The 15206-nt window shown below is 43.8% G+C and overlaps 1 protein-coding gene across 1 annotated transcript in view; it reads left to right on the top strand.

Annotated features, from left to right (window-relative positions):
* Window positions 1–13845, top strand: part of syt14a (synaptotagmin XIVa) — a gene marked incomplete at both ends in the record, with an annotated part of 160819 nt that extends 146974 nt beyond the window's left edge. Inside the window, 3 exon segments of the mRNA XM_084310331.1 lie at window positions 538–727; window positions 3525–3581; window positions 13532–13845. Coding sequence (XP_084166457.1) covers window positions 538–727; window positions 3525–3581; window positions 13532–13845 — 561 coding nt within the window.
* Between the last annotated feature and the right edge of the window lie 1361 nt (window positions 13846–15206).

Here is a 15206-nt window from a genome sequence, read left to right as displayed (position 1 = left end):
TTTAAACAGAATGAATAGACTATATAGAATATATATATAAAACATTTTAATGTAAATTTAAATAAAAAAAAATTTATTCGAATGTTAATTTAGAATTCGAATGCCAACATAACAAACGAAGGTCCGAACGTTCGAACGTTTGGGGTTTAGCCCTAGTAGGAATACAGTCTGGCAGGCAAAGGCACGACTGGATACCGTTCTCCAGCCAGGATGATGTGTGTGCTTAGTGCTTGTGGAGAAAACGTGACGGTCTTGTTTTGCATCCTCTGGTATTAACCTGCTCTTCGTTTGTCTGTTCGATGTACCCATTAAATAGGTATTTGTCGGCACTGACAACGCCATACACTCACTGTAGACCTAGGGAGTAAATAGACCAAACGAATACGACAAAATGGTGCCAACTTTTCCTTCATCTACCTCTGATATCCCCTTCATCTACCTCTGATATCCTTTCAGTTGCAAAAATGCAGGTTTGTCAAAATTCTAAAGAGATGATTTTGGTGAACGATTGAACGATTGTCCGACGACCATCTCCAGGGCGGGGAGTCCCAGATCAGCCTGTCCGAGCTGTCGTGCAGCGAAAGCGTCTCGTCCTTCCAGTCGGCCGGCCAGAGCACCGCACCGGAGATCCTGGTGGGCCTGGTGTACAACGCCACGACGGGCCGTCTCTCGGTGGAGATCATCAAGGGCAGCCATTTCAAAAACCTGGCTGCCAACAAGCCACCTAGTAAGTACACTAAAGCACCTAGTAAGTACACTAAAGCACCTAGTAAGTACACTAAAGCAGCACCTAGTAAGTACACTAAAGCACCTAGTAAGTACACTAAAGCACCTAGTAAGTACACTAAAGCACCTAGTAAGTACACTAAAGCACCTAGTAAGTACACTAAAGCAGCACCTAGTAAGTACACTAAAGCACCTAGTAAGTACACTAAAGCACCTAGTAAGTACACTAAAGCACCTAGTACACTAAAGCACCTAGTAAGTACAACTAAAGCACCTAGTAAGTACACTAAAGCACCTAGTACACTAAAGCACCTAGTAAGTACACTAAGGCACCTAGTAAGTACACTAAAGCACCTAGCACCTAGTAAGTACACTAAAGCACCTAGTAAGTACACTAAAGCACCTAGTAAGTACACTAAAGCACACTAAAGCACCTAGTAAGTACACTAAAGCACCTAGTAAGTACACTAAAGCACCTAGTAAGTACACTAATGTACCTAGTAAGTACACTAAAGCACCTAGTAAGTACACTAATGTACCTAGTAAGTACACTAAGGCACCTAGTAAGTACACTAAGCCACCTAGTAAGTACACTAAGCCACCTAGTAAGTACACTAAAGCACCTAGTAAGTACACTAAAGCACCTAGTACGTACACTAAAGCACCTAGTAAGTACACTAAAGCACCTAGTACGTACACTAAAGCACCTAGTAAGTACACTAAAGCACCTAGTAAGTACACTAAGGCACCTAGTAAGTACACTAAAGCACCTAGTAAGTACACTAAAGCACCTAGTAAGTACACTAAGCCACCTAGTAAGTACACTAAACACCTAGTACATACACTAAACAAAGCACCTAGTAAGTACACTAATGTACCTAGTAAGTACACTAAACACCTAGTACATACACTAAACAAAGCACCTAGTAAGTACACTAAAGCACCTAGTAAGTACACTAAAGCACCTAGTAAGTACACCTAGTAAGTACACTAAAGCACCTAGTAAGTACACTAAAGCACCTAGTAAGTACACTAATGTACCTAGTAGTAAGTACACTAAGGCACCTAGTAAGTACACTAAAGCACCTAGTAAGTACACTAATGTACCTAGTAAGTACACTAAAGCACCTAGTAAGTACACTAAAGCACCTAGTAAGTACACTAATGTACCTAGTAGTAAGTACACTAAGGCACCTAGTAAGTACACTAAAGCAGCACCTAGTAAGTACACTAAGGCACCTAGTACGTACACTAAATCACCTAGTAAGTACACTAAGGCACCTAGTAAGTACACTAAAGCAGCACCTAGTAAGTACACTAAGGCACCTAGTAAGTACACTAAAGCACCTAGGAAGTACACCAAGGCACCTAGTAAGTACACTAAAGCACTTAGTAAGTACACTAAAGCACCTAGTAAGTACACTAAATCACCTAGTAAGTACACTAAGGCACCTAGTAAGTACACTAAAGCAGCACCTAGTAAGTACACTAAGGCACCTAGTAAGTACACTAAGGCACCTAGTAAGTACACTAATGCACCTAGTAAGTACACCAAGGCACCTAGTAAGTACACTAAGCCACCTAGTAAGTACACTAAAGCACCTAGTAAGTACACTAAAGCACCTAGTAAGTACACTAAAGCACCTAGTAAGTACACTAAAGCACCTAGTAAGTACACTAAGGCACCTAGTAAGTACACTAAAGCACCTAGTAAGTACACTAATGCACCTAGTAAGTACACTAAGGCACCTAGTAAGTACACCAAGGCACCTAGTAAGTACACTAAGCCACCTAGTAAGTACACTAAAGCACCTAGTAAGTACACTAAAGCACCTAGTAAGTACACTAGGGCACCTAGTAAGTACACTAAGCCACCTAGTAAGTACACTAAGGCAGCACCTAGTAAGTACACTAAGGCACCTAGTAAGTACACTAAGCCAGCCACCTAGTAAGTACACTAAGGCACCTAGTAAGTACACTAAGCCACCTAGTAAGTACACTAAGGTGTGCTGTAAGTATACTACACACTTTATTTGGTAACTAATTGTATAACTTATATATTGTACCGGTGTACAATATTATTATTATTATTATTAGCCATTTCTCATCGGAATAGTGGATCGCTAGTTCATTACCAGATGAAACGCATGCCTTTAATGTCAGCTGCCCCAATGAATAGGATTAACCAATGAATCAATAAAAATAATTCATACCAACCAGTTTCTAACCACCCAACTACATAGCCTACCGGGTACAGTATGTGGCTAGGTGTTCTTGAATCAGAGAATCTTTAGCCTAGCTCGTTGAAAAGGCATCCATCTTCCAGTTCAAACATGGCTGAACAACACTTACCTTGGAGTTGCTATAATGCATAGCTTGTAACGGCTCCAAGCAGGAGATGGCTCTATCTCTCTCTGTCTCTGCTGCAATCTCTTATCCGCTTCGATTCCCCTGTTTTGAAACCCCTCCCCCCATTGCACCTCATCCCCCAGGCCACGCCTCCTCATTCAATTACCAGAGGATCCAGCAAGTTCAAACAAAAACAAACTTCTTGTTGAACTTTGTGTGATACTGTTGAACTTTATGACCCTGTTTCTCTTTCCTGCTGTTGTTTGCATCTCTCTCTCTCTCTCTCTCTCTCTCTCTCTCTCTCTCTCTCTCTCTCTCTCTCTCTCTCTCTCCCTCTCTCTCTGCTCTCTCTCTTTGTTATGTCTGCATCTGATTCTCTTCTGACCCTGACAACCTATTGACATCTTGGTCCGTCGTTTCTCTTACTGCCTCCCAACCCTTGTTGTCAGATGGGCTGTTCTGTTGTCTAAAGCACTTGATAGGCGGCCAGGTTTATATTATCAGAGGTGAGTTTCTCTGTTCCCACAGGCCGTGGCGTCTGTCTGTCAGTATCTCTCCCCCCCCCCCTCTCTCTTTCTCTCTCTCTCTCTCTCTCTCTCTCTCTCTCTCTCTCTCTCTCTCTCTCTCTCTCTCTCTCTCTCTGGTTGGCAAAGTACCCTCATGGATGCAGGATCGAGAAACAAGGGGATCCTTTCAATAAGTCAACGTCATAATCTAAACAGACGTGAAAGGGGAGAAGAGAAAAGCGCTTGATTTTGTCTGTTGCCGAAATGTACCGTATTGTCCCCCGATTACAGGACGGAAAATGTGGGCTCGTCTAACATTCGAGCTCTAGAGATGGGAGCTGTAAGGAAAGGTCTACTTTGGAGACATATTTAGCCCATTACTTGGTAAGCTAGTATGACATGTTTGGTATCAGTGGATTCCTTGCTATCTCAAGATTCATGATACCACAGGCGTGAAGCTTAAAGAATGAGCCTGATGCGGCCTTCATTTTTTAAGTCATAATTCCAATTTTAAAGGAACACTAAATTAGCTTACCGTTAAGAAGATGGACACCAGTTTCCTCTCTGTGCGTTCAGTAGAAAGCTATCCGGCTGCACGTTAGCCTAGCATAGCACAATGAATGGAAGCAGACAGTAACGGTAGCCTAGCTTAAACTCCGGGAGAGGCGTTAGTCGGTTAACGCCTAGCCTAACTGGTACTGTCCGCTTCCTTTCATTGTGCTAAGCTAGGCTAACGTGCAGTCGGATAGCTTTCTACTGAACGCACATAGAGGCAACTGGTATCTATCTTCTCGTCTCACTCTGGAGAAGACCATACATGAATTTCCCATAATGTTGGCCGTGTTTCTTTAAGATCATGGTGACCAATGAGGCAGTCTAATTGAAATGATAACTTACAGACGCAACGCTGAAAATTCAGATCCCTTCTGCTGCTCTTCTGCTGCTCCTCTGCCACTGTAGAACTAGCACTCAGGTGTTATATTTCGGGGGCTGGTGGCTGGCTCCCAAAGTGAACAAAGGGAAGGTACTTAACTTAAGTGCTCCCTCAGGGAGGGGGTCGGGGGACCCCCAATATCATTTTTATATTGGCAGTCTGACTTGGGGTACTGCCCATAGATTACTGTTGCAATGCATGATGCAAGTAAACAGTAAAGAAATCTAAGGAATCGGATGGAGCTGGGGCGTTTGAGATGAATAAAAATGTAAGATGAAAAAGTCTCCCCAGCCTGTGGGGGGCAGTGGCGGTGTGAAATCTGGCCCGGTCCAGAACAATAGGAGTCACAAAATCAGTTTGGCCCGTGGAGTGGCCGAGGAGCAGCAGAGGTTCGATTGTTCAGTGCTGGATCTGTGTAGTTCTATTCTTCAGTGTCATCCTGTATTTGGGTCAATACGGTACTTCTGTAATTTCTCAGTGGATTTTTATAACCCCCTGAAAACAAATACAAAGTTTGCATGGTAAAAAGGTAAGAAATTGTGATCAGTTCACCCTTTTAAGAAGCTTGTCTGATTCATCATGAACTATAGGACCCGTTTGCTTCAGAGTGTTTAGTTTCTTAGATGTGAAGCACCTCTATGACCGGCAATGTCACTAACTCACTCATTCATTCATTCATTCACGCACTCACTCACTCACTCACGCTTAGCCGCTCTGCCCCCTAGTGGCGTCCCACAAGCATTAACCCCTTAAGCCCCGTCGGCCCGGAACCGAGCCGAGATTTTTTTCACGTCATAAATAGATCAATACAGTCCGTATTAATTAATGTTGCGTTTCTTTTTCAAATGTAGCCAAGAGTAAAGACCCTAACCCTATCAAAACAACAGTCGAAGTGTATATTTTCAGCACTACGTTTGTTTACCAATGATTTTAAGTAGGGATGTCCGATATTATCGGCCCACCGATATTATCGGCCAATATTGGCATTAAAATGTGATATCGGAATTTTTTTTATTTTCTTTTCTATAACCTTTATTTACCCAGGCAAGCAAGTAAGAACAAATTCTGATTTTATTTATTGTCAAAAGTATGCATAATGTTGTGTTAATTCCACAACAAGAGATATGTAATGTTAATTACCTGAAATTATTCAGTTTTTTGGGGGGGAAACCCTGCATATATCGGTATCGGTTGATATCGGTATCGGAAATTAAGAGTTGGACAATATCGGTATATCGGTATCGGTAAAAAAAAGCCAATATCGAGCATCCCTAATTTTAAGTGTTATTAGCTAAATATGAGCTCATAAATATCTCTGCACATTGCATCGGAAACTCGATGATTTAGACGCGAGGAAATGACGCCGTCATGAAATCATTGTTGTCCTAAGAAAGAGGAGACCCAGGGCTTTTGATGGACGTCAACATTTCATAAAACTACACTACACTACCCAGCTCACACCAGCCGCTGTCAAAGCTGCAGTCGGCTGACATGATTTTCGTGATTATATCTCATGGGTCGAACAAACCTGAACATTATTGCCATACAATACAACGTATATTTTTTCTTTACCTTTCTGTGAACGTCTAGAAAGAAACCGTGTCGCAATCTGGTAAAAAATAGCGGAGCTATGGACATTATACAAAAGTATCTGTACAGTAAACTCTGCCATTGGAAAGAGGATATTTGGCCCAATCCATAGATGTATGACGTGGCCATAATAAGGCAATTTATAGGCCTGATATTCTATATTCTATATTCATATTTCAAATTGCATGTGTCCGGATGGCAAAAATTCAGTACTGTATCTACAAAAAACCCCGTAACTCATCTGCCCTTTATTCATTTGCTTAGATTTCTTGTACACTTGATCCCAAACAGGTGCTGAATGAGCTCAGTGGCATATTGTTCACGTCTGGTCAATATTAGCATGGTGTTATTCACCGTCAAAGATGTGGACGAAATTATTATAATAATCATTTATATTCTCCTTTGGTTTATTACAATTTACTCAAGCATAGTAACAGACACAATATCTCTGACAATGGGAATACATTCGCTGAGGTCCATAGATGTCCCTAGATACCAAGAACATGCAAATGGACCGCATAGGAGTGGCGCAATCTTCCATTTACTTGGTATGTACTTTTAGGCAAAATTTCTGAAAATATGGCTAGGGCTTAAAGGGGAACTCCAACATTTTGGGAAATTAGCTTATTTAACATCTTCCCTGGAGTTAGACAAGAAGATACATACCTTTTTTGTCTCTGTGCGTGCATTTTAGCTTTGGGAATAGACGCTCCGTTAGCATAGCTTAGCTTCATCACTGGAAGTGAGGCAGGACAGTAGCCTTACAGTGCCTTACAGTGTATTGCAAGGTCTGACATTGACCAAACTTGATATGCATGACCTTGGTGGGCTCTAGGTCAACTCCTGAAAAGGGGGTCAATGTCAGACTTTGCAATCAAAAGTTAGGGGGCTAATAACCCTTGCCATAATTTCAGTGCGCCCCCTAACTTTTGATTGCAAGGTCTGACATTGACCCCCTTTTCAGGAGTTGACCTAGAGCCCACCAAGGTCATGCATATCAAATTTGGTCAATGTCAGACCTTGCAATACACTGTAAGGCACTGTAAGGCTACTGTCCTGCCTCACTTCCAGTGATGAAGCTAAGCTATGCTAACGGAGCGTCTATTCCCAAAGCTAAAATGCACGCACAGAGACAAAAAAGGTATGCATCTTCTTGTCTAACTGCAGGGAAGATGTTAAATAAGCTAATTTCCCAAAATGTTGGAGTTCCCCTTTAATCAATCCCACTTCCACACAACATCGACGTAGGACAGTGTACCCACACACCGCAACTCTGCTGGTAGGAAAACATCACATTAGGTTGAACACCATTACATTTGACTGACATTCTGAGATGTGTTTATACTGTAGCTACATTAGTTAATTTGGAGGAGAGAGAGAGAGAGAAAGGGCTCCACCTCTCACTACGGCATGTGCATTTAGTTGGTATAGTTGGGAGTTTCGTTGTCATTTATCTTTGTGACGCAACCATTTTGATTGCACACTATATATCGTATTTAAGTTACTGACGTTCTGAGCCACGTTTATACTGAAGCTACGTTGGCTAAGTATTTAAGTCACTGACATTCTGAGCCGTGTTTATAATATAGCTACGTTATAGCTAAGTATTTAAGTTACTGACATTCTGAGTCATGTTTCGCTATTGGCTCTGGTGATTTGGAGGCGAGAGACAGGCATGGCCAGTTTTAATATACAGTATACGAGAATGCTTCGCATTTGGGACACTGTGTGTCCTTGTTTCAGATATTGGACGCTGGAATTCTTAGCATTTTGTTATTGCTATTGAAATGCTTTTGGAAGTGACTATACATTACCTAACAAAATGCTAGCATTTCCTTTTGTATTTCCAATGCTTTAAGCGATAACCTATGAAAAAGTATTGTGGTATTTTCCAAATAGTATCATGGCTTTTCCATAATGTTTTGATCACCAAGAGGATCACGGTGACCGACATATATTATGGAAATACCATAATATTACCATTGGTATCATGGTTTATTAAATTGGATTACAGTATACCATAGTGTTATTTATGTACAAAAGTGGCACCGTGGCGATACATAACTTTACCACGATAGTGCCCTGGTAAATAATTTAAACAATTCCAGGTACCACGGTAAAACTGAAATGACAATCATACTACCATGATCCTTTTTCATAAGGGAAGTGCATTTTTGACGGACTGAAATAACTCCCGGTGCATGGTGAATCAGACGGAGGTCTTAACAGGGTGAACTGTCCCTTTTAAGAATCACAGGACAAAAAGGGAGCAACTTAATCGAGACTTAACCCATCCATGAAGAACATTGCTAACTGCGAGTCTACTGTATATATAGTATGAATGTGTCCATCATAACCCCTCCTGCACCTTAATGCATGTTTGCTCCTGAACATCAGCCTCCCTCCAAGCCCCGCCTCTTGCCATCGTGTTTGTGTCTGTGCTCCTTGGAAAACCATGAATGCTTTCTTCATATGAGCAGGGGCTCCAGTTGTCTTCACACAGAAGTGGCATTTTCCACTAGGGGGCGTCACCAGAGTTTGAACTTTAGGGTGGCAGGGTGCTCAGCTCCCTCTAGTGGGGTCCAGGGGGAATGTTCCTCAGGGAGAATATATATCTATTTATTTTAAAACGGCCTCTAAATGCTCATCTCCCATGAGAATGGATGGACAGAGTTTTCAATGAGAACTTGGATTGTGACGAGCAACCCTTTTTTGCTAAAATCATTCAAAACAAAAGCTCTTTAACCTCTTAAACCCTTAACATGCAACGTGCCCCCATGGGCAGAACGCACAAAGTCTATGTACTGTACTTTGCTAGCGGCTCAGGGCTGCATTTTCCGCCGCACATATAAATGACCGTTCGAAAGATCAATTTGATGCCGTTCGAACGCCATCTCACTCGACCAAATCCGTGGCTCGGTTCTCGAGTTACATGACGATATGTCAGGCGAGCGTCTTTTTATGCGGCACGTAAAAATGACCACCCCCCGGACTCCCGACGCTCCAGAACTGCCAATCATCATCCGCTGTTGAAAATTATTGGTCAGTGTTGTAGCCAATGACTGTACCTTTCCAGTGATACCCTACGTGGGGGGGGGAGGGGTGCGAATTAGGGATCTAGGTGAAAGTTGACGAGCGAAAACCAGAAGTGAATCACACTTCAGAATGAATGGCTGTGGATGAGGAAATGGATTTTGAAGAGTTTATTTATTTTTTTTGCACGGTTTACCCGGATCTCTCTCAAAGACCCATTTCTGAACGGATTTTAGTTTGGACCTGTACTACATAAGACCTCAGGCTATGGATCCGCAGTGTTTTCCAGCTTATACCTATTTTGTTTTATTTATATTGCAACCACTACAGAAAAATGTGAGTACACAAGTTCAAGTTCAACTCAAGTTCAGACCTCTGTTACTCTATTTCATTAGCATTAAAACTGATTCTCCTTTTTTGCATTAGTAACTTCAGAATGTTATCTTTCAAAAGAGACCAGGCTCATCATGCATGTGCTATTAGTATAAAGTATAAAACTAAGCTTTGCAAAAAAAGTAGGCAGTTCTCAAGTTCAAGTAAAAAAAGAAAATGCCACGTTTCTGCCTGCCTGTTAACTTGAACTTGTGTACTCACATTTTTCTTTAGTGGTTGCAAGATTCCATATTCCATTATTCCAGCATAGAGGTATGAGCTGGAAAACACTGCGTTCCATAGCCTGAAGTCTTATGTAGTACAGGTCCAAATTTGATAAAAATCCGTTCAGAAATTAGTGTTTGAGAGGTTCGAGTAAACCGTGCGCCCAAAAAAAAGTGTTCCAAAATCCATTTCTGCCATCCACCTCTGTGCGTCTGAAGTCTGAGTCACAACCCATTTTCGCTTCTCAACTTTCACCTACTTCCTATTTCCACCCCCCAACGTGCGTGATTACATATGCATGCCGCATTTCTCGGAGACGCTCTCTGATTGGCACTGACTGACGCTCTCTGATTGGCCACTGACGCGTTTGCCCAATCCGTGACGAGCTGTGTCTTTGCCCATTTCCTCGTCGCCATGCTCTAAGACAAACTCTAACCTTAACCAACTTCGAAAGAGTGCCTAAGCTTAACCGTCGAAAGAACTTGCCGTCACGCTCTAAGACAAACTCTAACCTTAACCAACTTCGAAGAGTGCCTAAACTTAACCAGTGTAGAAACAGGCGTCGGCCAATCAAAGAGCGTCTCCAAGAAATGCGGCGTGCATATGTAATCACGCCCCCAACGTGGGGTATCGTTGGAAGCAGACACTCGTTGGCTACAATGCTGACCAATAATTTTCGCCATCAGCTGTGATTGGTCAGTTCTCGAGTGTATATTGTCCGACGTGGTCATTTGACGCGCGGCGCATAAAAAGACACTCGCCTGACATATCATCATGTAAGGCGGTATATTATATGTTTGCCGAAAAATGCAGCTCGAGCCGGTAGACGCTCGCAACGTGCCGCGACATGCGTCAATGGGCATGACGGGCCGGTGTGTGGTAAGAGGTTAAAGGGGTTATTAACCACTTAATTCCTAAGACATTTTCAAGGTGGTTTCAGGGTCAAAGTCAGCAGTAGGTGCCACATGCGAGTGTCCTACACCATTAGAAAGCTGGGACCCTACAGGATCATTTGAGATGCAGCTCGACACTGTATGTAAATTAATATGCAATAAACATGTTTTGAATCTCACCTATTCAAATGATTAACATCCTCAGTGTATAGAGGCATGGGACATTATATCTATGTAGTTATCTATGTTGGAGATTATAGGGCTCCAACATATTCCATTAAGACACAGAGACCTTATGGAACACCTCAGAAACATCCATGCTGTGATTTGGTATCAAAAACATCTTGCCATCTGGAGATTTCTGAAAGAAATAAATGTTTCAGCAAATGGATGGTGAGCTCTTCTGTTCTGAATATAACCCTCCCCCCCCCCCCCCCATACGGCTGTGATTATCCTAGAGGTCACAATAGGTAATTTTATACCAGTGTATTTGTATTACTTGCGTAAAACTGTATGGTTTTGCCCCAAAACTGCATGCAATTATCATGAATTGGGGCGTGAAAGAGGAGACTTGTGTGGGTATCCAAAGAACTCATTTTCATTCAGACATCTTGAGGTCAGAGGTCAAGGGACCCCTTTGAAAATGGCCCTGCAAGTTCTTTCCTCACCAAAACCAAGCTACTGTAACCTCACCTAACTTTGGAGCATCCCGATAGGCTAGCATGACGCGGTACCTATAGATTCCTCAGGTTGTCTAGTTTCACATGATACCACTAACATTGAGACCCCGCGAAAGTAAGCTAATGGGGCTAAGATGTTTATAGGGTCTGGCAATGCCACTGTTCCACTGTTCCACACTACCTCTATACATGGTTTTGCTTGGGTTGGTATGTTAGCGACTGGTAGCTTCATGTAACATTGTTTGTTTTGTGTTGGGTTTAGTTTTACAAGTACCCTTATAACTCCATCTCTACACCTGCATGCGAGACTGGACAGTTTAACATGGCAACAGCTCCTGAATTATTTAACTACCCAAGTGTAGTGTAGTGAAATGTAACATTGAAGGATGAGTTTCAAGGTATACCGTTATAAGCCGTTAAATAGTTGCTCTACATTACGAAGAAGTGAAATCAGTGTAATTATTTATCGGATTATCTCTGCGTCAGACGTTCTCACTGCACTAAGGAACCCATTTCACTGAAATACTAAACGTTTCACGTAAACAAAATGGTGTCTTCCGGTTTAAATGCTGTGGCCCCGTGCTTCCAATTCACATATTTATGAAAAGAATCACAAAGAACTCATACTGTAGCTCACTTTCCTGAATACCGCCTCATTTATGAACTAATAGTCTTCAAATTGCATTGAGAAAATTGTCACACATGTGGAAAAACACGGAGGAGGAGGAGGAGGGGAGGGATGATTATTTTGCAAAAAGGCCGTGATTGACATTGTGCGTTTTCGCCAACAAAAAAAAAACGCCTGCGTCAAAGGTGGAGACTTTGTGTTTGTCTCGCAGAGAGAATTCTCCAAACCGCTTTTCCACCACCAGCAGCAGCAGCATTCAGACCTGTCAGTCAAGCTAATCGCCCGTCGTAAACCGCTCTTATCCGCGACTAACAAAGCCCGGGAGAGAAACGGCTCGCCGTCACCGGCCACTTAAGAGACACACTGCTCCGCTGGCGGCCCATTCAGCGCCAGGCGGGAAGGAAATCAAGGCTATTTTAGCTGCAGCGGCTTATTATGTCAAAAGAGAGCAAAAGAGTTACATCTGATTCAAGGCGCTGCTGTCTGAGCTAGCAGCTGGCACTCGACGACATGAAAGCCCCCCGGCAATCCAGTCCTTATACACTCCCGTCCTCGCGGAAGAATAATACGTTAATAAAAACGTTATTGTGGAGCGCAGTCGTAGTAGGCGGCGAAGGGGGGCGAAACACTCAAAGCACCGTTGTGATCTCTCTCTCTCTCCCACCCCCCCTCGCCTCCCGTTATTTCCAATTGGGTTTTTACGTTTGCCTCGCGGTTTTTCCTTTTTTTGCATGGAGATGGAAAAAAGTGAATGATAGAGAAGTGAACGTTGAATCGCTTCATAATTATTTTTACCCCCCCCCCCCCCCTCCTCTCTCTCTCTCTGGGTTAATTGAATAAGATGAATAAGGAATGATTTTGGAACATTCGTTTTGATTAAGGACGACAAAGGATAATCAGCCAGGGGCCAAGAGGGGGGGGGGGGCTGGGAAGTTACATGTGATCTTTTAGGAGAATGACTTGCTGCACATCGCCACACACACACACACACACGCACACACACACACACACACACACACACACACACACACACACACACACACACACACACACACACACACACACACACACACACACACACACACACACACACACGCACACACACACACAGAGAAAAAGGTCATACAGTATTTGGCTTTTTAGCTATAGACAATTTTGCTCCCCCCCCCCCCACCCCCGCCCCCCCAAAAAATATTGATTAAGGAATTTATCATTAAAAAAAAAAAATATTAGGCTACACTAATATTATAGTATTATACTATTATTGTATAGTATATAGTATCTGCATCCGCTTGGCGCTCGGCGCTCCATCAAGACGTCACCATCACTTTCGTACCAACCGAGCCCTTGTTGGATTATTTATGTCGACGAAACTGACGAGTTATATAGAAAGTTGATTTAATAAAAAATTCAAAAAGACAAATTTAATCAGATTAACCAACAAAATGTTAAATTTTTTTTGGATTACGTCATAAGATATATGACGACAGACATTCGAAGCTTCGTTCGAATACTTCAACGGAAGCTTCGAATGTTAAAAGAAATGACATTCGGTAAACAGCCCTAACTACATAAGTGTCCCCCCCTCCTCTCAGATACCTACGTGAAGCTGGCCCTGCTGAACTCCATGGGCCAGGAGATGTCCAAGTGCAAGACGTCCATCTGCCGCGGGCAGCCCAACCCCACCTACAGGGAGACCTTCGTCTTCCAGGTGGCGCTGTTCCAGCTGTCGGACGTCACGCTCATCCTCTCCGTCTACAACAAGCGCAGCATGAAGCGCAAGGAGATGATCGGCTGGATCTCGCTGGGCCTCAACAGCTCCGGGGAGGAGGAGCTGACCCACTGGACGCAGATGAAGGAGTCCAAGGGGCAGCAGGTCTGCCACTGGCACAGTCTGTTGGAGTCCTGAGAGGGGGACGGGATGGTGACCGGACAAGAGGGTCTCTCTGGAGGCAGGGGCTGGAGGTGATGGAGGAGAGGGGGACGGGATGGTGACCGGACAAGAGGGTCTCTCTGGAGGCAGGGGGCTGGAGGTGATGGAGGAGAGGGGGACGGGATGGTGACCGGACAAGAGGGTCTCTCTGGAGGCAGGGGCTGGAGGTGATGGAGGAGAGGGGGACGGGATGGTGACCGGACAAGAGGGTCTCTCTGGTGGGCGGCTGGGTAGCGCAGAGGACTAAGCACTCTCCTACCACCGCAGAGACTCTGGGATCGAATCGGTACCTCCGGCTTGGTCAGTCGTCCCTACTAACACAGTGTTAGCAGGTGGGGAGCCGGTGTGTCCTGGTCGTTGTAAACTGCGACTCTCCTACTGGTCGGTCGGGGGCACCTGTTCAGCAGGGAGGGGATCTGGGGGAAAAAGTGTGAACCTCTGCACACGTTACATTCCCCCAGTGAGAGTCCTCGCTGTCAGGTGAAAAGAAGCGGCTGCCTGACTCCATATGTATCGGAGGAGGCATGTGGTAGTTCTACACCCTCCCTAAGGCCGACAGTGGGGGCAATGAGTGCAACGACCAGGAAGGGAATTGGCATAACGACTAAATTGGGATGGGTGAAAAAAAATGAAAAAAAAGCACAAAAAGAAATAGAAGAAAAAGAAAAAGAGAGTCTCCGGTGGCAGGGGCTCGGAGGTGATGGGGGGGAGGAGGGGGGACGGGCAGGGACCTAGCCTTGCCCCAAATACCAGAGACGATGGGGATACGGAAACGAGACCAGAATCAAAGTTGGCTGGCTAGACGTATATATAGCATAAGAGGATTCGTGGTCTTTGTGCAACAATGAACTTTCAGATCCGACTTTGTTTTGAATGGGTAAAAAATGTCAAAAAAGCTGTTTAGGCAATTCCTGCCTTAAATCCCAGTGGATCTCTAGAGCAAGTCCATTGTCACGGGGGTTCTGGTTGTACTGGAGCGCAAGACGCACTTCGAGGAGGACACACGTCTTGTGTTATTGAAACACGCGATGTAATTATGACACATCGCAACGCCACAAGTCAGCAGACTGCTAGGAATTGTATTCGGAGAGCTGAGCTTGGAGAAACTCGGCACGCCGCCTCACGTTCCAGGTAAATGAGGATTTCCTCCCGGTTGACACCTTCGAGATGAAACGAGTTCAAGACTGACGGTGACAAATGAGGAGCTGTCATGGTTATTGTTGAAATGAAGTACTATTGTGATTTCTGACGCGACATGACGCGTGTTTCATGTAGTCAGACACAGTTTTTTTTTTTTTACCATAAGCTGTTGGAGCTGTGGAATACCTCCATACGGA

Source organism: Notolepis coatsorum (assembly GCF_963971535.1).
Source record: "Notolepis coatsorum genome assembly, chromosome: 3".
NCBI lineage: Eukaryota > Metazoa > Chordata > Actinopteri > Aulopiformes > Paralepididae > Notolepis > Notolepis coatsorum.
Note: the sequence above shows the minus strand (reverse complement) of the source record. Positions and strands in the feature narration are given on the sequence as shown.